The sequence below is a fragment of the Myripristis murdjan genome, chromosome 15, assembly GCF_902150065.1.
Source record: "Myripristis murdjan chromosome 15, fMyrMur1.1, whole genome shotgun sequence".
NCBI classification, from domain to species: domain Eukaryota; kingdom Metazoa; phylum Chordata; class Actinopteri; order Holocentriformes; family Holocentridae; genus Myripristis; species Myripristis murdjan.
The window spans coordinates 9,678,227-9,703,182 of record NC_043994.1 but is presented as its reverse complement, the minus strand read 5'-3'; the positions used below and the strand labels follow the sequence as shown (position 1 = coordinate 9,703,182).

At 41.5% G+C, this 24,956-nt stretch overlaps 1 protein-coding gene across 4 annotated transcripts; it reads right to left on the bottom strand.

Annotated features, from left to right (window-relative positions):
- Nucleotides 1–630: 630 nt before the first annotated feature.
- wipf1b (WAS/WASL interacting protein family, member 1b) lies at nt 631–23,405 on the bottom strand. Of its 4 annotated transcripts, none has more exons than XM_030069966.1 (10): nt 23,271–23,405; nt 17,935–18,042; nt 8,507–8,609; nt 7,891–8,020; nt 6,959–7,111; nt 4,199–4,931; nt 3,605–3,705; nt 3,130–3,348; nt 2,810–2,923; nt 631–2,449 (listed from the first exon to the last, which is right to left on the bottom strand). In XM_030069966.1, exons 3-10 carry the CDS (start codon nt 8,561–8,563, stop codon nt 2,397–2,399), a joined length of 1,560 nt encoding a protein of 519 aa, XP_029925826.1. In that variant the 5' UTR covers nt 8,564–8,609; nt 17,935–18,042; nt 23,271–23,405; the 3' UTR covers nt 631–2,396. The 4 variants fall into 4 exon arrangements, with proteins under 4 accessions (XP_029925826.1, XP_029925829.1, XP_029925825.1 ...); XM_030069969.1 differs by lacking the exon at nt 17,935–18,042 and having other exon boundaries at nt 631–2,295; nt 2,354–2,449; nt 23,271–23,403; XM_030069965.1 differs by lacking the exon at nt 17,935–18,042 and having other exon boundaries at nt 23,271–23,403.
- Between the last annotated feature and the right edge of the window lie 1,551 nt (nt 23,406–24,956).

The window sequence follows — 24,956 nt, the reverse complement described above, 5'->3', positions numbered from 1 at the left end:
CTGAAAACACAGATCCCTCTCTCTCTTCAAGAGAGAGAGGGATCTGTGCATTAGTGTCACACCACTTTCATTGAGCTCATAGAGAAAACGAGATCTTCAACTCCAACGCCTCAACTACTCAGCCATCCAGCCATGTGTTCAACTTCAAAGACAATGGCTGACTGTTGCGCAGGTTGAAAACATTAGAGATGGCCTTTTTGTCCTTTTGCATTGTTTCAGTCCATGTTGTCTGTGTTAATTTTAACTTAAAATTCTTGAAGAAAAACACAGACAACTTGAGTTTGTGCTGTGGCTCAGTGGTTTGTACTGTAGCCTCATGACAAGAGGGTCTGGGGTTGAAATCTTGACTATGGTCTTTCTGTGTGAACTTCCCCCCACAGTACACAGATCTGGGGAACCTTTGACTACAACATCACACCACAATGAGGAAAATAATATATACAGTCCTTTTCAGATGTAGAATACACAAGCTTCACAGCTCATGTTTTTCCATAGTCAACACAAATTTTATGTTATTCCCACCTGAGACAGCAGTATCACTTGCAGGTTTAATGTATTGATCTTTTCTTGAGCAATGCACAACTATCTTTTAAGGTTGCACAGTCTTAACAAAGCAAATGTCATTTCACAGAGAGCATTCTTAAAGCATATTTATTTATTTATTCACTGATGTAAATAGGAACATTTCTGATTGTCATTTAGAAAAAAAAATTTCTGACATGATCATAATACAACATCAAGTATACAAAAGACCATTCAAAGCAGTGCCGGGTAAAGCTTAAAAATGTAATACTGCACAGTTCTGAAACATAACTTAAAATAATAGCCCTTCAATAGCACTTGATGGAATCATACAGATACATACATAGGTCCTTCATACGCCAAGGCAGCTTTCAACAAAACAGCAAAATAAGAACCCTTATATGTTCTGCGGTAAACTAAGGCCACCTTTACCCCATACTATGGTCCTTTTAAAGCAGAGTCAATCTCAGTCACCGACATCAAGTGCAAGCTTGCGTCACATCAAGACAAATTAAACGTACCGTTCAGCGGTTCCAAAAGGAACTCCTCACTCAGTTTTGGAGATACACATACTATAAAGGCACACATGGCTTTGGCAAATCAAACCAGTGTTTCCCCGATGTCTGTTGCAGCACTGGCAGGAGGGCAGGGTCATTTTTACTTTGGGCAGTCTGGTTCATGTCTGTCCATGTTTTAGTCACAGTTTAAGTTCTAATGATGTTATTAAGACACTTGCTCAATGCTCAGTATCTTCAGCATTGCGGGAATGTGGTTGTTTTAACTGTCTCCATTTACACACTTGCATATACAGAGGTGGTATTTTTGTGTGCGGCCCAATCCAGCTAAATGAACACAGGGGAAACACTGAAACACACAGTTTAAGGCACAACAGGTATCCCTGGCTATTTCATATGCAGCCTCAAATTACAAACCTGAATAGAAAAAGGTACAGGGAAAACACTGATATCAAACAGGCAGCAACAGCCTCTCAGTACAGCTGGGGAAGCTGACTGATGCATAATATCTGGTCACTGCTGCTGCATAATACCCCTGGGACTTAAATGCTGGCATCAGCACTGTCAAAAGATACATATTTTTTCTTTGCCTTAGCTTTACGTAATCCTGCTGAGTAAACAGAGTGGGAATTCACACAAGCTACCAGCCAAAAGCTGGCAATATTTGGCTTCTCTACCAGCTACTTTGGCAGCGGACATTGTTCAGAAGTTGTGTTCCATCCTACATTTATGTTTGGCTGGTAAAATGTTACACCTGCTAGGTGATTACAGAATCCATTAGCCACTGTGGTCAGTGAATAAAAAAGTTAGTTTCCTGCTCTCTGAGGAAGTCTCATGACTTAGAAGGCCAACATTGTGAGGCAATCAAGACATACAATATTGTCTTCAACGGAGCAAGGGAATGAAGCCAATGTAGATAACGTGGTTGGTTCATGAAAACACTGCTGTTCATAGCAGATATGTAAATTGCTTGTCTACTTCGTCTCACAATGTTTCATGTGTCACAGCAACCAAGCGCCAGAGTCTAAACTGGGCCCCTGCTGAAGTGTTGATCTTTAGTTTGGTGCCGTGATGCTGGTGCTACAGAGGAACAGGCTGTACTGATAACTCCACATAGTGAAGTCCTTTTACTTGGTCAACAGTACTTCAATGCGTTTGGTATATTAGAGTCCATACATGAACCACATGCTGTAAGTTAAAGCAGTATGAAAGCAACAGAGAGAAAGGGAGGGAGGGAGGGAAGGAGACAGAGAGAGAGAGAGAGAGAGAGAGAGAGAGAGAGAGAGAGAGAGAGAGAGAGAGAGAAAGAGAGAGAGTGAGAAATTCATTCCAGGTGTGGTGACTGCTGTGACCTCCTTTTCACCTGGGTATAGGAGGAAGCGGAGGAGCTCCTCTCTCCTTTTTACCAGAACCTGGGGAAAAAATACAGAGAAATGACTATTTCCCTTAATTTTCCAAAAGAGATTTCATTTTCTTCCACTAGTTGGCACTGTCTCCAGAAGCAGACCAAATGCAGAGTGCAGCTGCACTACTGTAGCTCTAATTTCAATTACCTACGTTATTCCTGCCAAGGGTCTCCAGCAATTTATTTAAATACATTTATATATAGATATAAAAGAGTATATGTTTGTAATTTGCACAAGATAGTTTATGATGATCCAATTTTCCCACAGGAACCTTTAAGTTTGTTTAAGTAAATCTAATTTGCACCTGAACATGCATAAGCAAGTTATGTGCACAAGTGTAAGTGTGTGTGTGTGTGCGTATGAGACCTCTGCCATCGCTCTTTGCCATCTTGCTAGGGTAGGTCTTCTGGCTGGGTACATAAGGCTCAGGAGGAGGCAGGTCTGACACCGGGTGGAAAGTGAAGCGGGACTCCCACTCATCTGTTAGAGACACAAAACAAATGGAGGCTGATGAGTTTCTCTGTTGTACTCAAACACAGTGGGATTTATTTGGTATAAACACAACAAGAACAGAGGTCAGTGGGATCCTCATGCATTCTCAAGACTTTCATAATTTTCAACTGTCAACAAAATTTAAATCAGCTGTGCTGCTTGAGCATAATTATTATTGTCACAACTCATCTCACCTGTTATCTGGTGGTGGTGAGAGTTTTGGAAGCCGTTACCCATAGGTGGCGGAGGGGGAGGTGGTCCACCTGTCCCTGGTCTGTCCGGAGGGAGGGGAGGTCTGCTGCCGGGACCTCCACGAGGAGGCTCTGGGCCTGGTCGGCCAATAGGAGAGGGAGCTGGTGATGACCTCACACTTCCCCCAGTGCGACCAATTGGTGGAGGGGGAGGGAGTGGACCTTGGGAGGTAGAAAAGAAAATGACATAATCAGCACAAATAGATTAACACAAATGATTAGATGCTAGCTAATGAAACAAACAAGAAAGAAAAATCCACACTCGAATGCTCTTAGACTGTGGTTCCCATTTTAAGAGTTTGATGATTGGAAACTGTTCATGTTTTCGTTCAGTTAGAAATGAATGTATCACCTTTCCCATATGATGTCTATGCAGCAGTAATTCATTGCTCAATTAATCAATCAAACAAAGCTTCACCTGTGCGTCCTGACGACTGGTTTCTTCCCAGGGCAGGTGGCCTCTCGTTTGGCGGTGGAGGGAGGGGTCCTGTCCGGCCTGGTGGGGGGGCTGGAGCATGGCTGAAGAGGACAATCACAATCTTAAACATACATATATACTTCAACAGTACTTTTAGTGAAGCAAAAGATTGTGCAGCACTGTAACTATAGGAGGGTGGTGCTGAAAGAGTAAGCAGACTCTATAGGTTTAAATTAAATGAATCACTGTTCTTAGAGGGAGGCTACATTGTGAACTTACATTTACTGGAATAAAGACCTCAAGAATGGAAGTGTGATTTGTTTTTGTGGAGTGCTGTCTTTCTCTGTTGATTTACTTTAACCATGTCAGTGTTCTGACTTGTCAAGATTTGAATCTATGCAAAATTTGAGACGACAACAAAAGAGTCAGTCTTTCAGGAGCCGATGCCTCATGCACAGTGGCTTCAGTGCAGTTTGGCTCCATACAGCTTCAGAAATATTTCAGTAAAAGCCTCTTGCAAGGATTTTTTTTTTGTTTTTTTAATTATTTACTTCGGAGAAATGCATAAATAATAATAAAAAAAGATGGTGTTACCTGTTGAGTGAGAGGTTCCTCTGGGGCAGACGGGGAGTGCTGTGGTCATCCCCTCCAGCCGGGCTAGAGAGGACAGGAGGAGGACCCGGTCGTCCTGGTGGAAGGGGAGGTGCACCCCCACCAACAGAGGAACGAGAGGAGGAGGAGGATATGGGGGAGGAGGAAGGTTTGGAGTTGAGAGAGGGGGGAGGAGGAGGCCCATCGCGGGGCATGGCTGGTCGATGACCTCCAACGGGAGCCGGAGGTGGTAGGGGGCGGTCATCTGAAAGTGGCGGTCTCCCTCCAGGAGCCGGCGGTAAAGGAGGCCGGGAGTTGTTGGGGGGTGGAGGACCCGGCGGAGAAACACCTGTTCTTGGCCCAGACGAGGCAACTCCTGGTGTGGGAGGGAGAGGTCCATGCCTCCCTTGCGGAAGGCTGGGAGGATGGGGTCCAGGGGCTGAGCCCGGTCTGGGACCTCCAGGGACCGGTGGTGGAGGGCCACCACGGGACTGGAAACTCTGGTTCGGTCGAGGGGTGCTAGGTACAGGGGGTGGGGGGCCTCCTGGAGTGTCTACTCTGGATGAGAAACTTGGGCGGCCCTTTGGGAGATCAGGGGCATTGCTACGGGGAACAGGCGGGGCTCCTGGCAGTTTAGGGGGGCCAGTGGTAACTCCTCCCCCACCCCCACCAAAGGGCCTGGGGCCAGCAGAGCGGCCTCCTGGGGGCAGCATGGGGGCTCTGGGCCCTCCAGAGTCTGCAGGACAGAGAAGACAACAAACTTATAACCTCACTATGGCAGAGGTACTACTAATGCTATCTCCCTGTGTTGACAAAGACAGAAAAGTCTGCCTATCTGCCTTCCTCTCTCTTATAGAGTTTTACTATAACAAAAATTGTAAAATGTATCGAAGATATAGGTCAACAAATTTTAGCATGATTTTAAGACAGCAAACTGTGTCATTATTTTATTAAACCTTTATTTAACAAGGTGAAGACACATTGACTTTTTAAATCTCATCAAGTGTGACTTGGCCAAAAGCAGCAGCACACAGATAAAGCATAGACGCTGTCAACAAACCATACAAAAAAAGAGGAAAAAAATCAAAGTAAAAAATAAATAAATAAGTATAGTAGGAGAGTCAGCCATCTCACAATCTTCAAGAAAAACACCTGCGACTAGAGTTTGCTTGTAATTCCTTTACGATGGCTTTAAATTCACCCAGAGTAACATGTCCTTAAGTTTCAGTTTATTTTGGAGCATTTTTCAAATAAAAGTGGCACAGAACCTAAAACTCTCTGACCCACATTGGTTAGTATGTTAGGTAATCCGAGTAAAAGTATGCTTTGAAGTACGCCTGTGGTTGGGGTTATTTGAGCAAATAGGATGGGAGCAGACCTAAGAAAGCTTTATAAACAAGATGTACCAGTGGCACAGTTTCAGTCTACATGTAGACAACATGAGCATAGAGAAAGCAATGATGGGTAACAGCTTTATAATTTAAAATAAACCTCAGTGCCCCATGACAGGCCATGTCTGAAGACAGTAAGCATTGTACTGAAGCATGCATGTGTAAAAGACCACCATAATCAAGGACAAGGACAATCAAGTTGCACGGAGAGATGCTAGGAGAGATTTAACTTGACCTGACTTAGCCCAGAGCCAGTCCATTTTGGTCACTATACTATGCACATTTTAATGGGTAAGGTCAAGGCTAGTCTTAAAATCAGATGGTGTAATAAGACACTGCACTCCAGGCCCAGCACTGGGCTATAAATTACCTGAGTTCAGCATAACAGCACAACAATAACCAAACATCTTTGCTCTGCAGTGCTACAAGATGTCAACTTTTTGGAGTGTTCAGAACAAAGGCAATCAGACATGCACTTATCTGTTATAACGAAACAGCCATTCAAAACCAAGACTAAGAGTAAGAGTAAATCATCATCATCAGATTCACTGACATGGGACAAGTGAGTCGACACGAGCCCGTTTGGCTCATAAGCCCCAGAGTAACCATGCAAAGGTAGTCAGGTCTTCTCATTGAATGTTTATTTTCCACAGAGAGTTTGTGTGTGTGTGTGTTTTTGTGAGCGTGCACGCAACGTCACATAAGCGTCATGCGGCAATCATGGGGAGAAAGATGCACCTGAGTCGGAGCTGTCTTAGAGCAACCCAGCAGGCAGGCAGAGGGAGCCAAGAGTGGAGCAGCAGGAGAGAGAGGAGAGTTTCCTGTCAGCAAAAGCAGTGAAGTGACAGAGCAGAAGGAAGGGAACACAGCAGAGGCAGCACTGCAGTCAGGTGAACCAGAGAGCGGTGAGTACAGCCGGGGCAAAAAAAAAAAAAAAACAAAAAAAAAATCCCTCAGTAGACTACAAAATCTCCAGTCAGTCTTCAATTGTCTATATCTCCAGTGAAAGTAATGAAAATTACTGTGTGGAGTAATTTCAAGTTTACAGGTCAAAAGCACAGGATAAACAGATGTATAGACGTGTGTGCTGCCATCTTGGGTTTATATATACACAATGAGACACTTCAACAGCCTCTTAATTACAATTAGCAAAAAAATACAGATTAAACGTATATTCCTCAGGTTTTTGTTCAGAAATTTAACAACATTCAGGTATTACTCTGAATCCCTGCCCTGTTGAGCATTCAGGGCTGGATGTCAACATATAGATTAGTGACAAAACTGTTATACTGATTGAAACGATGAGGCAGCACACAGGCCTTCAAAGTCAACTCTGTCAGTTGATAACAAAATCAATTGTTACTCTCCTTACCATTGGAGTCTCTGCTCCCTGCAGACCTCAGTTTTGGCATTCCTCCCTGGAACAGGCCTCCTAAACCACCAGGAGCCCCTCCACCAAAACCACCTCCACTTCCTCCTCCTCCTCCTCCTCCTCCACCACCGCCGCCGCCTCCTCCTTTAGGTTCTGAAAGGGTAAAAAAATGACATTTATTCATTTCCTTGTTCTTTTACACATTTTTAGACTGATTCACTGTTCAGTAATGACTTAGAAACTACTGCTGTCCGCAGCAGATTAATATAACGGTGTGTTGTTGGTAGCCATGACACCAAGATTGGATTTAGATATACAGTATAAGTCCATTACAGCATCATCAGTTATATGCCATTCTCTCTTTGTGTGTCTCTGCATGTGAAGTCGAACAAATCGCCAAAAGTGTGCTGGCTTGTGTATTGGAAAATTAATTGAATGTTTGGATCTGTAATATGTTTTATGTCATTTTCTGTGAGGTTCATTCCTCATTGAACATGACTTGAGACTACAAACTGCTAGGACTACCAGTATACATATGATTTACCACTGATATGATCTTTACATGGTGCACTTTGAAGAGTTATTCTTGTAGGACTAGCCTGTGGAACATTTGTCAGTGCTGAAATGAATGTGTAAGTGTTGTCCATTAGGACCATGAATAAGCAGTTTATGAGCTGACCCCAGAATTTCAGAAAACAGCAAAATCTAAGAGAAGTCTACCATTACATTGAAGGAGTAGTTCAGGGAAAGTCTATGCTTTTGGAGCTGTAAAGTTAGTTTGGGAGAGGACTGAGATGGAGGTCCTGGAGTGTTTAGTGATCCTATGAGCTTCAGTGTCGTTTTGACTGATACAGGTGTGAGTAGGCAAAAAAGCTGTCTACTGTTCCTTTCAGCTTTCCCCCATGATTACAAGCAAAGTGTTCCTGACTTACTGTCAAATACAGGTGCACTGCGGTCATTGGTTACAGTCTTCTTTAGTCTGGCGCCTTTAGAAATGTCAGACAAAAGAGCATTTCTTCCCTGCTGTTCTGAACGGTTCAGATTTGGCTTCTCTGTGTTAGCCTGAAACACAAACACACATAGGACACACACACAGATAGGAGAAGACACCTATAAGATAAAAGAAGCAATGGAAAAGATCTGCAGAAAATAACCTATAGGAGCAGAATAAGAGTATAGCTTCCTTTACTTTTTTTAGAATCTGAATTCATGAAAGGGGGGATTCATCCAACCTCCTTTCATGCAGCTTAGTTTTGATGTACCAAGGGAGCGATCATGTCACTGTTGAATACAAGCTGCAATGACTGGATTTAACCACCAGGGGTCTCTCTGTTGAGCAAGGTTACAGCAGGACAGGGAAACTGATCTCACGGTACATCATTCACATTTCTACATCTCTAAAAAAAGTCTAGATAAAACTGGGCTTTTCCCAAGAGAAGAACATATATTTTTACCATTGAAAAAAACATTATCAAAACTTTTGACTGTCAATCACAGCCAACAAAAAAGAGGATGGGTAGATAGGTAGACGGAAGAGAGAAGACTCACCTGAGCAAAGGTGGGAGGAGGTGGGGCAGGTGGGGGTGGGGGAGGCGGCGCTGGCATTTTCTTCCTCTCTCCTTTTTAATTTTTCTGCACTGGACGCGGCACCCTGGTGAACAGATCACACACACATTAGATAAACAGTGTCAGTGATACCACTTTTACACTAGGCAGCCAGGTTTTACATGCTTATTTGTTTGTTGTTGTTGTTGTTTTAAACTCAAATCTACCTGCTAAAAAAATGTGGATGGGTTAGGGTTAGGGTCAGAAGTCCCAGACTGAATGTTTCACCTCCAGGTTAACTGGAGGTCAAAAATGGTTAAATACAATCTTAAACAACAATCTTAAAACCAGACTGAAATCCAATGTGACCTTTGATCTTCTGCCTCGGCTATCTCTCATCACAACAACACTATGAATAAAAGTTACAGACCATTCCAACAGATAGTGATTTTTTTTTTAAATCTGTCATAAAGCTACACTGAGATTGGAACTGCTGCATAAAATGTAGAGCATGTTCTGTATATCACACCTATTGTATGCAGGTATCCACGAGCATGACCTGTTTTTACCTGCAGGATGCTGATTGCTGCTGAGGCTGATAATCACCTGGGACTGTTGCAAGGTACAGAATATGAGACTGAAATGGTGGTTACCAAGGTTACACTGAGCTCAAATCCCCAATGGTAGTGGGATTTTAAGTCAGTGTGAAAAGGGCTGCATTCCCCAAAAATGGAACACACAGGTACTGATTGATGATGTTGAGCTGCTTTAGACTGGTGGTTCCCAACCTGGAAATCAAAGAGCCGCAAGTCCTTGAGGGGGTTTCAGGGCGTCCCCGATAAACTGAGGAATAACCTTTTTGCTTGTGATATCAACGCACAACCACTAGCAACAATGTGGGATGGCCATAACTTTAATACTAAATGCTGATTTCAGGATCCTGACGTACTTACACTTGACTGACTAGTGGAACAGGTCTAGAGGTCTGGCACTCTTTTTTTTTTTTTTTTTGCCTTTCACCAAGATAATATTTTTTCTTTGAATAAATACATTTTCATAGATGACTGCAACTACTGTCCCCTGTGGGCCACCATATGTATTTCACAGTTAAGAGTCAAATGAGTTGAAGAAAACACAAAACTCAGTCATCACTTCTGCCATGTGCACATTACATGACCAAATGTTGCAGGAAATTTCACATTACAAGTAACGAGTTTGCACATAACAGCACCATCCTCCTCTGTAAGGCCTACTGCCAATTTACAACAGCGGAAATTTAGTTAAAATAAATGTCAGTGCTATAAATCGTTTATTTGCCAATATGCAGTGCAAATGTACTATTACTAAATGTTCACGCACACTAGACAGAAATGGCATTAGGACAAAAGGCTTAAGATACACAAACCTATGAGGAACAACAGCTCATATCAGCTAATATGGAGCCTACAGACCTTGACAGACCAACAATAAATTCAGCCATCAGGAACTTAAATGACAAGTTCCCTAAAACAGATGTACTTATATTTACAAGGTAAGATACAAACCAGAGTCACAGCGACTGTCCAAACACATTATGCGCACCAGAGGAAGGCTACTTAGGCCAATGAAAGGGAAAGACTCCAGCCAGGTTTATGTAAGTGGGATTTGAACCTCTGACCTGTTAAAGCGGCACTAAGTAAAATGTTTGTTTTATGATACAGCCGCTTGATCATTCTAAATAGCATATAGTGACTTCAACCCAGAACACCATCCTATTCTCTATCATTTCTTTTTAATACCATTTTAGGCAACACTTACGTCTGGCCTCATTAATGTTTTAAACGCACAAAGTACGAAACCACTTACAAATGGGCATTTACGCTATTTGAGGTGTGGCAGGAAAACTGTTGAGATGCAGCCTGTGCTCAACTGTATCTGAAGTTTGTTGGAGAGACTGCTGAACTGAATCCAAAGTATCTACATTTAAGTGTCTGCTGTTCATGTCGTGATGTGACAGTCAGGACTGTTTCTCATCCACACACAGACACACACACTCTGTAACTGCCCTCTCTCCTTTTCACAGAAATGCTCATTGAGTCACCTTTCATCTCAGAGTATTCTTTCTTTTAGCGCTATCTCATACACACACATGCAGACACACACACACACACACACGCACACACATACACAGTCATTTCATCCTCTAGGGGCCTCATACTTCCTGTACGCTGCTGACAAACAGGAAGTCACCACATGACTCCAGCTCCGCAGCCATCCGGTTGCTCAGATGATAATACCTCTCCATCTCCACTATGCATCACTTTTTCATTCTCTCCCTCTCTCCTGCACCGGCATCATTCATTCACTCCCTCAGTCTCCCCCTGCACTCTCCGCACTGCACTCGTTTCATTTGCGCTCTCTCCTTCCTCTCATTAAACTGTCTTGCTATTCATCCTTGTATTCTCTTGAAGCCTCTTTCACCTGTCATCTGCTTCACTCAGTGGCTTTTTCACACCATTTTATCCTCTATCTCTCTTCCCTGTGCATGCTCTGCCTCTTTCTCTCTCTCTCTGACTGTGTCTCACACTAATAAGAAAACTGAAATTAAGCCTGCTTTTCTCTCTCTCTCTCTGTTTCTGCATCTCTGTCCACTACTGAACAAAACCGTGACTCACAGATTCCACCACTGACTGTATCTTGTCATTTTTCTCGTGGTGTATTCAGCATGCACGTTATGCACATTTCAACAGAAGGAACCTTGCATGCCTGGCAATGTAAACAAAGCATACACCAGCCCATCAGTCCTTGCATGCCATACCACCATGTCTGAGCAAAGGACAATGGAAATTTCAGTGCAACAAAATCTTTAAATATTTCTGTCTGGACCCAAACCTGAAAGTGTCATGGGTGTAGTTTGGTTGAGCCCAAACCTAAGTTCAGTCTCAAAATGGCACTTACATGCTGCAAAGAATGCTAAGAGAAATAAAACAAATTCTGTACTTTTGATCTTCTGACTGTAATATTGAGGAAGATTTTTGAGTCCTGGCCAAAATCTAAATGATTAAATTTAAAAATATAGTCTGACCTGTTGGGTCCCATTTGGTCCTGGGAAGCTTTTTTTATTTTTATGTTTTTTTTTTATTTCAGAGATAAAAATGCCCGCATGAGCTGTGGACCAGTAAATGTGCCAGTGGAATATCGTTTACATTCAAACCATGCTGCCTCAAGTGCACATGTATGGTGTAGACATTTTTATTGTTTCAAGGCCTTCATACACATTTTTATCTATTGCAGGTGCTACTTTTTATTTAACAGTAGAGACTATGTCTCTCCTGCTTTGCTTCCAATTCCATGCACACAACAGAGTTCAGCCATTATGGATTTTTGAAGGCCAATATCAACACCATTATTTTTGGAATGAAGCTGATAGTTCAGAGTTGGTGCCCATAAATTTAACCACCTAAAGACATTTTTTTTATTATTATTATTTTTTTTTTATATAGAAATTACTAGGATTCAATGTTTTCCCTCAGGGGTGTATACTTTGCCAGGTGGACTATCCATCCAATCTTTCTAGGCAACATGCATGCCACCGTCTTGGCATACATGGCATACAGCATTACACACACCACCACATTACTTTCCTCTGCATTATTTCAATGTCCAAACACTGCCCCTTTTTACAAAACTTCAGGAGGCCAGGTTAAAAATGAAAAGACAGAGCTGAATTCATGCATTGATGCATTCATACATCAGGATGTAGAGATTGACAAACTGACTCACTTCCTGAAGCAGTGACCGAAGTGACAATGACAAAATATGTTGAGGGCCTTCTAAAATTTACCCAATACTGTCATACCTCTATGTGGTATGGCTGCAAATAAGCCACAAAAAACTCCCTCTGTAAGTACAAGATGTAGAGGTGATGAACAGCAGCTAGTAAAAGCTCAAGGTGGCTATAAGTGACTGCAAAAGCACCTTAATAAAACACAAGCCCGCAGTCTGAAACTTCATGCACGCTACACAATACATCCTGATACCTCTCTCTCTGTGTCACACACACACACACACACAGCCTAATATTAGCTTAGCACTGCTTCTCACAATGGCTTCTTTCTTTTACAGTCACAGAGAGAGAGAGAGAGAGAGAGAGAGAGAGAGAGAGAGTGTAAGTGTGTGAGAGAGAGGAGAGAAAGAGAGAGAGACAGAGTGAAAGAGAGGGAAAGAGAAAGAGAGAGAGACAGAGTGAAAGAGAGGGAAAGAGAAAGAGAGAATGAGAGTGAAAGAGAGAGATAGAGAGAAAGAGAGAGAGAGATCCTTGCTCTCAATACTGGGATTCCAGGGTGTGGATCCTTTGAAGAGACACCGACACACACACACACACACACACACACACACACACACACACACACAGGCTCACTGTCTCAGTTCGGGCCCACATATGTTTCAGTTTACAAACGCCCATAAAATGGCTTCTTCATCCTGCCACTGAACCTCCTGTGCTCCTTGAGCTCATTAGTGTTAGCACATACACACACACACACACACACACACACACACACGCTCTTCCAACCTGTAATCTGGATGTAGTATGTGTTCACTTTAAATTGAAAAGAAACAGAGAATGGCTGAGCCCCAGTGGTCAGAAACCTGCCTTTCCCTTAAAGTCACACCCAGAGAAAATTAATAGCTAAATAGAAAATATTCTCAAACATGAACTCATAGAGGTCAGCATGGACCAGAATATCCTTAAAGTTAGGGTTGTGTCTCGTGCAAGTCTCATGGAACAAGTCTCACAAACTCAGTATGCATATAATTCCACTATTTCAATGCAAACTCAGCTTTTAGAACTGGCTAAATTATTCGCACCTCTTCTGTTACCACAACACATTATGAAGGGGGGGGTGGTGGGCAGTGTGAAGTTGACACTGCACTGAAATAAGAGATGCACAGTGGATTGCATGTATAGGGAGTTGAAAAGTGGCTACTAAAAACCTTAAGTCATGCAGTATACCAGATATATACTAGATATATAATTTTGCCAATAAGCCAGGTCACATTAAATTGCTAAATGTTTTTAATGGAGCTTGTCATCTCCATGCCATTTGGAGGAAACCACACATACTGATCATGTACATGTTTTACAGTAAATGGTGTGTAAATCAATAATTTTGTACTGTTGCACTGTCCCGGACCCTGCCTCTCTCAATTTTGTGCTGTCCTTCCAAAGATATTGGCAGAAGGACAACATTTCCTTTAAAATGAGACAATTCACATGCTTCATGTTTTACACGCATTACCCTGTTAGAAGGTGATGCTTCTGTTAATATTTTCTGCCATTTCCCTTAAAACTGGATCTGCTCCTTCCTGTTAGAGGAAACATGACATAGCAAAAAGTCAGCGCTAAAAATATCATCCATTTATCTTTATTATACAACAGCCAGGATGAATACTTGTTTGTAACTGGCTGGAGGAGTGCAGATTTATTTGAGATAACCGCTATAACTTAGTAGTCCTTATCACTGTTCTAAACTAATGCGCCACTGAGACTTGCTCATGAATTTAATAGTATTGTATAAAATGGTTTATTCCTTGTATAATGGTTGCAAAATTGTACAACTGTATTTCTACTTAGTAAGACCAGGGACCAAATTATGTCAGCTTATTAACTTCGTACATCACGTAGTCACCTCAAAAGCCTGCCTGCTCTCATTTGAGAGAAGATCGACACACTGTTATATAGCTCATACTGGGTTGACCCTAACCCTAACCCTAACCCTAACAATTCAGAACTGTTTTCTTTTTTCAATGACATTTTTCACCACACAATTTAACAGCTGCATGGCTCAAAATGTCAACACTTGTCATTTGATTGTGCATTTGTTTGACGTTGCCCTACTTCTCAGCTGGGAAGAGTTTTCCATTTTTAAGTTCTGCGATTGGCATGATGGTCCAAACTCCACCCAGCTGGCAAACTTGGATGTGAAAAAAAAAAAAAAAAAAAAAAGTTGTTTAAGCACTCAAAACATTGCCCAAACGCTTTATTTTACCGAGACTGAAGAAATAAGCTGACTTGGAACATGTTTCGATGTCAAATTTCATTGCCAGAACACTGTTCTGACCCAGTAACACTGCTGGTGATGAGCACAGAACAGTAACAATCAAAAATCCTAACAATAACCTCATTAACTGGATTCTGCTAGTAGGTTTGGGAGTGAGTGTGAGTGCACGCACCAGCCGCGGATCACACGCATACCACTCAGTTTGACACAAGACATAAGGAGACCTGACTGTTTACAACTAAAAATCTCTTTTTTAATTTACACACCACATAACACTGCTACTTTTCCCCCTAAAATACTGTGCACTTAAGTGTTGGAGCACCTGAATAATTTATAGCAGACTTATGGACAACTTTGGTGTTAACGTTCATCACCTAAGTTGACAATCACCCAAAAACTTGATGCATCCCTTTAAGTGTATACAACTGAGCATTGCACTGAACCTGTAACTGCCCCTTGTGTTATGATTAAGGTAAACAACCCTGATTGGTTACTTTTAACAGGAATGGTGGTTGGATTGGTGGTGGGGGTCCCATCACAGTTTTTCACTGAATTATGTCCACTCCCAGTCCAGAAGGCTCAACATTAAACTGTAATGTTCCCTAACCAATAAGACAAATCAAGCACACCTCAACTAAGTCAACACTTTACTGGGCACCAATATTCAAATACAGCATATATTTTTATGACAAACTGCACTGAAAACCACGCATGCCACTTAGGATGAATAACAAGACGGCTGGCTAAAGAAAAAAAAGATTAACCTCAGTGGGTAAATGGAAAAGGAACTGAAGGAAAAAGTAATATAAGACATTTTGAATGCTGCCCAGGATAGTAATAAATGTGTCGGCAGTGCAAGAACAGTGCTGAGTGGCTAAGCTAACATCCTGTAGCGCGTGCATGTGCTTACACACACACACACACAGACACACACACACACACACACACAGAGCAGCTGTGTAATTTTGTCTCTTGAAAATTTTCACATTAAGAATTAACTGCTGAATCCTCTACATGAGAAAACAAATGTAAGAACATGCTGTACCATGTACACACAACAATGAAAGGTCCTTACTTTATCTAATTTAGCAAAGGATTTCTACCAAGCAAGCACCGTGTGTGGGTCTGTGTGTCTTTCTCTCTTGAAATATTTATAACCACATGTGACTAAAATATGTTACAATACAAGATCAAAGTTTCAACAAACTAGCTGAGGTGCTGCTAATTCTCATTTGATGCTCCAACAACCAAACATTTATATGTCTTTCTCAACAATAATCCAGTATTGCCCAAGAGGAAACCACATCCCCAACCCTGGTATATCAGTGCCATATTTTACCCACTGAATGACACACAACCACCTTTCTTGTTTTGCTTTCTCCCCCTTATCCTGTTCTTTAGAAAGCTAAGCAGCATAAACCACTTCCCACACACATCCCAACCACAGTGTCTGCCCTGTGTGACATCGTAAAGTAGAGGCTCTCTCATGCACTTGCAGTGAAAATTCTCAATGACTTTCATCATGGATTTTCGTAGACATGACACTGCAAAAAAGCACATCATTTTCCCATCGTTCTTCGGTCCGCAGAATTGTTTGTGTTGCACTGAAATCTGACGGGCAGCCTGGTGGCTCGGGTAGGTGTGGTACGTCCTGCTCGCCAGTTTTCCTATCACCTCTCTGCTGTATACTCTCTAACCAAGCTGGCATGACAAACCTGCTATAATAAAACTCTATAGGCTAATTTATGGTTAGAGGCACATCAACATCCATCAAGTGTAATAGTCTAGGCATACACTGCAGGTGTATGCAACACAACCAGTCCGACTAAGGTAACTGATCTGTATGGTTTTGACAGTGGACAGTCAACGTCCCAGCTGGGCCAGTAACTAAAAAGACATTTCTGGTCTTACTGGTTTTCACCTGGAGATAAGCTTGTCATCTTTACCTCTCTGCTCTGCCACTGACCTACTCTCTTTTCTCTTGCATTTTTCTGATTTGTCAGCCTTATTTTTCCCATATTACTGCAGATAGTATTTCCACTTGACACTCTGATTGCATGAATACAGTAACAGCAACAAGGGCCAATTTATACTTTCATCAAACTCTTAAAAAGCATACTTTTAACATGCATTTGCAATCTATTATTTGCTTTTTTGTTGTAATCAACTGTCAGTATCATACATTTTGTAGTAATAAGTCACTCACATGAGGAACATAAGTGATAGATCAATACACAGTCAGCGTGTTGGGAGAGGTGTGTGTGTAGCAGTGGGGCACGAGGAGTAGCAGCCTAGCACACACCAGATTTGTTTGACAGAAAATACCGGTGAGTAATATCAGTAATAAATGCATTTTAAAAAAAAAAATCTCAGCAACTGGAAACTGTAGCAGCAGAACTCAAAGTGTCACGGGCTGTTATAGTTTGATACATGACTGGGAAACACCGCTGCATCCCTAATAAGCTCCACTATCATCATAATACCCCCGTGGTTAAGGCAATATGTTTTTTAAAGTTTGTTATCACTGAAATCTTGAGAATGTTTGCCCAATTACAATGCAAATTGACTGCAGAGGCCTTTCAGGATTGTTTGTGAGAGATTAGGATCGGTCAAGAGAAGTCCTAAGTCACTAAGACCAAATCACAGTTTGTTGTGCGAAAACACTATTGTGCGAAATATTGTTACCCTACCTAGCTCTGTTTGACTTTAAATAGTGTGATTGGTAACACTTGTGGTTCATGTCAAAATGGCTGCTGTGACAAAATTCTATTTTAATCTATTGATTGTTTTCACAATTAAATGATTGGTCATTTAGTCTGTAATGTGTGAAAAATAATGGCAAATGCTCATGGGAAGTTAGCAGAGCCCAAAGAGATAACTTAAAATATCTTCCCTAATCTGACCAGCAACCAGAAAACTCCCAGTTGATTTTACAATAATAAAAATGGAGAAGTGAGCAAATTTCAGCATCTTAGTGGTCTTAGTGAAGTTATAAGCAGCAAATGCTTGGGAATTTACTTAATAAATTACTCAAGTAATGAACTGATTAATTATTTTACTGTCAGTCAATCGATTAATCAGCCAATAATTTCAGCACAGATTGCATCAGCTGATTTAATGATTTAGTCTTCTCAGGAAACATTCATTCCAACAGAGATTTGCCTCCAAACAAGCAGCCCTCAGATCCGATAAATGGAAAAATCCATAGCCTGTGCACAATCTAATTGAGTGCTTTGTAAATTGTAATATAAAATCATCCATGAAGGACAGAGCAGGCCTCAGAACTACGTGTCAAACTGCCTCCCCGAGTCACACCCTGACAGCAACTTAGGTTTTCAAACCACAAACTGCTGAAAAGTCTGACAATGGAGAATAAAAGGTTTTACTCACTCAAGCTGTGCCCATAGAAGAATCAGCAGTATGTTGAGAAGAAAGTAGAAAAAGCACCTCAGTTCATTCTTCACAAAAACACAACAGGCCAGTAGCAGCCACATACAGCTAAAAACAGAAAAAAAGAGGAAGATTAGCAACGTCTCTAAAAACGTTCAGCAACAAGAAGAACTTCTTGATTCCTCTTCCCCTCAGCTCATATTACGCATTCAGAGAAGTCACACTTCTATATACACAAACACCTCACACACGGCACACATCACTTCCTCTTTGTCAGCGCACACTGATGGTGATTCTCCACCTGAGAGGCTACAATCCCACAGGGGATTGTAAATGATGCTTGGGGAAATGGGGTTATATAATCTGTATGTTTTTAATTCATAAGTTCATAAGTGGAGAAAATCAAAAGTATAAATTGGTTTCAGTGTTCACCATCCCGTAAATGCCACTTCACAAATCTGAAAGATTGAGAACCACTGGTGTAAAGAGGAAATGACCACTGGATCATAGTCCATATGTTACAGTGGAAAAATAGAATCAACACATTTTAAACTCAACCCATACTGCACCATCTGAGTGGTTACGGCAGGCAGGCTCCGTCTTTTTTTCTCCCAAATTAATGATGACAAACTAAACAAGTAAACATGTCATTTCCAACAAATGATGCAGGCGCCAGTAGGGCTAATCGGTAACAAGAGGCATCATCACAATTTCATTATCATTTCATCAAATTGCACTGGTAGTGTAGCAGTCATGCCCTTTCAGAGCTTGACTTTTTGACCTTGAGTGTAGCGCCTCCATCAGGGCACTCAAGACCTGCCCCTAAAAAAATACTGTACAGCACACTGATTACACACTAACTAATATGCAGGGTGAACTCGCAGACAGGCAGTGTTACCAAAGTGTACACAATGGATCAGTAAGACAACACTGTCAAAAGCTAGTATGAATGAGCTAATGATGTCTGGGAAACACTGAGCAACTTGGTTGTATTATTGACTATGCTACTGACTATGCATTATGTGCACAGCTTTAACCCTGACGACCACAAAGGAGAAGTACAAGAATAGGAAGAGGCAGCTGTAAATACTGAAAGAGAGGAGAGGAACATTAAGAAGTAAAGAAGATGAGGAAATAGAAGAAAGATTAGACAGAATGAAAGGAGCAAAATCGGTGGATACTGCTGTGTCAGTTTTACTTTTACTGTACCATATTGTATTCTATATACTTCTTTAAAAGTGTGTGTTCGTAATGCAGTGTTGTCCCTTCATCCTGAAAACCTTGAATAACTGTGGTTGTGTAGTTTTGTACTGTTTAGTGTTGTATCGTCCTATGCTGAGCAAGGTTCTATTCACATTTAAATGAATTTCATTCAGGAAGTGGATACTCTGCAAAATGTCATTTGCTATGAGCAAGCTTGTCACAGATGCAATCTACTCAGAGATGACTTAAAATGAAGGCCTCATTCTAATCATATCATTACAGAGTGAATTATGTCAAATGCCTCAATTAATTGACTGAACTGTAAAAAAAAAAAAAAATTAAAAAATTAAAAAAATAAGTCCCGGCCCTGGTGCTATAGGTCCACTGTCAGAAGAGAAAGGGTTAACTTCACAGCAGCCACTTCCTGTGCTCTCCATGTTACACTTCCTGCCTCACAACAGAGCCAGCAGCCGTCTACCAACCCACTGCAGGTTGTACTTCAATACTATTATCTTGTCTCCTCTTTTTGGGCCAGTATAACCCCCATCTTAAAGAGACGCCTTGGCATTTTTACATTGCCTGAGCCATTTTCTTCACCAGAACCTAGTCACTAATGTGGGGAAAAAGTATCTGAGCTGGCACTTCACTTAACCATTAAAAAGGCACATATTCCCCACATGGCAACGGGCTGTTAGGAAAAAATGCTTCCACTGTTAAAAAATGTAATGACAAATGAAAATTCAGCAGCTAGCTCTGTAAAGTTTCTGCTACACAAACAAAGCAGAAAGTAGCTGGGCTGTACACACTCACAGCAGGTCCTGAAACTGATACTGAGCGCAAGACTGAGAACAAAACTGTTACTGCACCTCAATCCTCTTTGTTTCCTCCATTTTCAACCCAATCAACACCACAGGTTGGTGTGGTAACAGGAACTGGGCTGTGTCTCAATATTTTCTCTTTTGTTAGGTCTCATCAGCAAAAGCCCTGCTGGCAAACCTCGTCATGTCTCAAAAGTTTGTAACCGCTTCCTTTGGAGCAGTGTCGAGAGTTTCAACTGTCCCTTGAGAACAGAGGAGAGGAAGAGGGGGAGGAAGAGGGGAGGGTGGACAAGAATGGAGCAGAAGGGAAGAAATTGAGGGAGAAGAGAAGAGAAGAGGGTGACACACAGTGTACTGATATACACCCTCCCTCTGCCTCTGTCCTGCATCTCAGTCACATGAGAATTAGAGCCGCACGCCTGCAGGCAAGTCAGTCACTTTAGATGCTTTGTGTTCACACATCACATCACATATGACTCACATATTCCTCAACAAGTGGAGATGACACATAGCATCATTAAAATTCAGTTTCAGAATAGCCTTTGGCCTTGACATATTAAGTTGCAAATTAGCATTTCCACAAGCATCTTAGTCAAACTCATGCCCATCAAACAGTTTTCTTTGTTTGAAATTTATCAGCAAATGTAGTGGAGCTGTCATCACACAAGATGAGACAAGACTGATGAATGCCCATCGTGACTCTGTCAAATATATATTGTTATATATTGTGAGCCCTTATATATTGTGATCTCTTTGTGGATTTCTAATTCCTGTTTGACTCATGAAACAAATGTTGGGATATGAATGAGCTACCACCACCACACTCCCCTCGGTTGTTATATTGTGCACGGTTTAATGCTGTAGCGTTTTACCACTGTGGAAGATCTAATCCTGGGATTTGTTTACCGCATAAATCCCTTTTGTTTAATTTTGGATAACTGATTGTGGCTTTAAATAGTTTGGCCTACCACACAACACATGAGGGACATGGTCATGAGCTCCAGTGTTGGATGGAGAGAGCTTGCCTGAATCACATGCTTTGCACAGGAAGTAGAGATGTGGGCAGAATACTTAATTGTTGATGTACATCACAAACATGAACCCACTACCTTGACTTTTTTCACATCCTTTTTTGTCATCTCTGAATGCACTGTAGAAACAGACAGGAGGCTCCATAGATCTTTTCTGAATGCATTTCAAGGAAATGGGCAAGAGACGTTTGAATAAATGGAAGAACAGGGAGACATCATGGACATCACCCAGCCCCCTACTTCCTAACTAACCCTGGGTTTGTTCCACTGTTCTGCTGCGAGCCACTGAGGAATGCCAAGCACTCACAACTACAATGAACTAAAACTAGTTCTGTTTCAAAGCAAATAGGAGACAAGATGAGAGTATAGTCAGAGGCAGTCAATGTATAACTGCAAAACTATTTGGCATGTGGCTTTTCCCTAGTTTCAATTTACCACAAACTGAGCACATTGTAAGCTTTGATGAGACCTTAACGTAAACAGAGGGGATCCAAGAATTACTCAACACCGTGTGCACGACAGCATGCTTTCTCCTGGGCACCAGCCAGCTGAGGAACCAGTGTTTTCCAAAATACAAATAACCTGTTCACATGTAACCTATAAACACATACACATATACACACATTCACATCATTGTCTCCTACATATTCCTAATTGATGGTGTCAGAAGTACACGCCAGACACCATGGAATATAGCCAAAAAGGAAAATATGGGAGATACTGAGGGACATATTACTTGTTGTGCAATTGTTTCACTACAAAACACTTGAATGGAGTTCCAGCTGATGTGGAGTTGAGGAGATAATGACTGGATTGTCATTTTGAGGTGAACTATTCCTTTAAGTGCATACTGGCACACACAAAGACAGGAGGCATTTATATTCAGTGCAAAGGGGTGGTGTCTGACGGACATACAGCAGACAGTGCATACAATTCAGTCACTATGGATGATGTCAAGATCATGTTAATGCTATGCTTTGAGAAAACTAGTTGCAGAGCAAGGTGGGGCTTAGTTGAAGGTCTGCAAAATGAACTCCAACATCTAAATTAATCTTGGAAGCAGCCTGGGGGTGCACGTATTGATTATTTCTCAAGAAGAATCTATTCATTAGGAACACTTTTGTTTTACATTCCATAAATTGCTTCACAACCACCGCCCAAATTACCTAAAGAAACTCAGGCCGCGAACTGCTGGTTTACCTGATATCACCCCTGATATAAACTATCACAACCTCTATGATTTATGCTTAAAAGGGTCTCAGGCCAAACCAGGCTGACTACACGGAGACAGCAAGCTCACAACAAGTCTCATTCCAAAAAAAAAAAAAAAAAAAAAAATTCTGATAAACTTCAGCTCACTATTCAAATGATCCATAACAAACTAAACAGTGCTGCAAGAAATGGGAAGCTTGTGGCCCTGTGAAAGGCAGCTTGCCTATCAGATGAGTGTCACACTGACTTGTGTTTACTCTGGGTCCCTGTATTCAAAACAAGCAGTTCTCTATAAGCTAAATGTTTACAGCATCGTCTGAGCCTGAAAGCCAGCGTGTATGCATGAGTGTGTGTGCTGCAGAAGTGAATGCACTGCAACTGTTTACAGCCCAATGGCATTCTGTCAAACTGGTTGCAGACACACATACAAATTCCTTGGGGCTACTCAACCTTTATGCCTTATGCAGTGTTATGATGGCATGTCTATATGCAGTCAGCACCGTTTTTCTTGACGGGCGAGAGTGTTTCCACAAAGCTCTTTGAAATTATAAGCCAGATATGTGAAAACTTTGCTCATTCCTTAGCTCTTGCCCCCCTCTCCCTGCAGCTCTCTGACAAAAACACATCTCAAACTCGTGCATTCTTGTCAGCAGGCTGTATGAGACGTGCCATATCAGCACAGCAGACAAGAAAATACAAAAGGGAGCAGCCTTTTGACGACTAAAACAGGACCTATATTGACAAACATTTGCGAGTGGAAGAAAAGACAACGTGTGGCCTACAGCCAAAACCGCTGCAAGAGCCGTATACGACTTCACGAAGCGTCCGCAGCCGACCAAATTCAGATGCTGAGCCCAAAAGAAAACATTTCTCTTAAATCATGTGGTAGCTTATCAGTGCTGAAGCTTCTTTCCAGAAGATGACAACCTCTTCTTCTTGGCTGGAAACCGAATTCCCGTCTCACGGTTTCCGCTTCACTAAAGCTATGTACTGCACATACACAACCACACGCAAAGCAAAAAAAAAAAAAAAAAAACAGGGTAAAACTTTGGGGAAAGTTAGCTGAACCTACCTGTGTGAGTGTGAAATAGCCTGCACGGTTAATAATCTTCCATGGAAAGTCAGTTTACCAGGCTCCCTGTGTGCAGCCAGTCCTCAGGTCTGCAGAGGACTAGCAGGCAGGCAGGCAAACTAAACTGGCCTCATCCAGAGCCTCACACACACAAGGTTGGGCAAGATGGCTGCACTGCAGATTACATACAGAAATATAAACGCCCTTAGGCTACAGTAATTTTATAGTGACACTATAGCTAACAGGTGAAAAAACAAAACATAATATGACAAGTACGACAGTGACACTTTAGAGTAAATATTTCAGCACCAGAGACAGTTAAACAGTATTTTGTTATTTTTCTATTACATAATTAGAAAGAATTAGAAAGAATGAATATGTTCCCAGTAGTCAACAAGTGTAACTAAACTAATCCCCACAAATTAAAGAATATACACTGAGCGCGTGTTCTCACTACCCTTGGGAAAACATCTAAGTACATATTATCATATGTTCATCGAAACAAAATGTTCACTAAAATACAAAACACTGAAAAGTAACCTGTATCATATTTTACAAAAAGACATAATCTACCTGTCTTCGTTTCTGAGTGGACAGCGTTGTGCAATATCCAGAAGCTGCACGTGCGTCCGCATGCAGCTCAACTTGGTGCCAACTGCAAATCACCACCTGTGCTGCCAAATCGTTGCTTAGCAACCGAGATGCTTAACTAACCGTTCAAGAACTTTATTTCTTAGCGGAAGAATATCTAATTATGATCTATTCAAAGTAAACCTGTTATATATATATGTCTTTTTTTTTTTTTTTTTTTTTTTTTTTTTTTTTTTTTAATTATTATTCATAATATATGGCGTGGCATCTTGTGGCGTAGGCCTATTGCAATTATGGATATGTTGGCGCATACTGTGTGTATTAATGCACAATACAATGCACTAATACGCACATGAATTCAGCTGGACGACATGTCAAAATGTGGCACAGTGCTGTTACCCCCGGTGTTGTTTGCAGTTGCTATAGTCTTCCATCAGAGAGCATGCTGAGATGCCAGCGGGCATCAGTCCCCAGCTTGCATAACTCTCCCAGATTATACGTGTTACGGCCAAACTGTGTGTGTGTGCGGCTCTGGCCTGGACTAATGCAGCTGCGCCTGTTGGGTCTCTTATCCGGGGCTTTAGCAGTGATGCAATGTTTCCAGATGTGGAACAAGAGAAAAAATGTTGTTAGTCTACGGGAACAACAATTACTCTCCCTAAAAGAAAAATAACTAGAACATGTCTGTTTCATCCTTGTGGTGGGTATATTGTACTCATGGAGAGTTTATATTATATATATTAACGCTTTATGGTATTTGATCTCATTTGGTATCACTTTATGTACGTAAAATATTCAGTCACGACCACTGTGCATAAACAACCCTGTCTCCCCATTGGCTATCGTTGTATATGTTACTTAATATTATAAAGGTAAACAAAAGTGATCTGGCATACCCTATGACCTGACAATGATCATAAGGACAACACACACCTCTAAAACAAAAACATAAATATTAATTTCACAAACCTTCATTTTAATCCAGGCCCACATATTTCTGATATGACTTACATCTTCTTGACACTACTTGCTATGGGAGGCTTGGTAGTAAGGATTTATGGTAGCCTAATTGTCCTTGTGTGGGATAATAGTCAG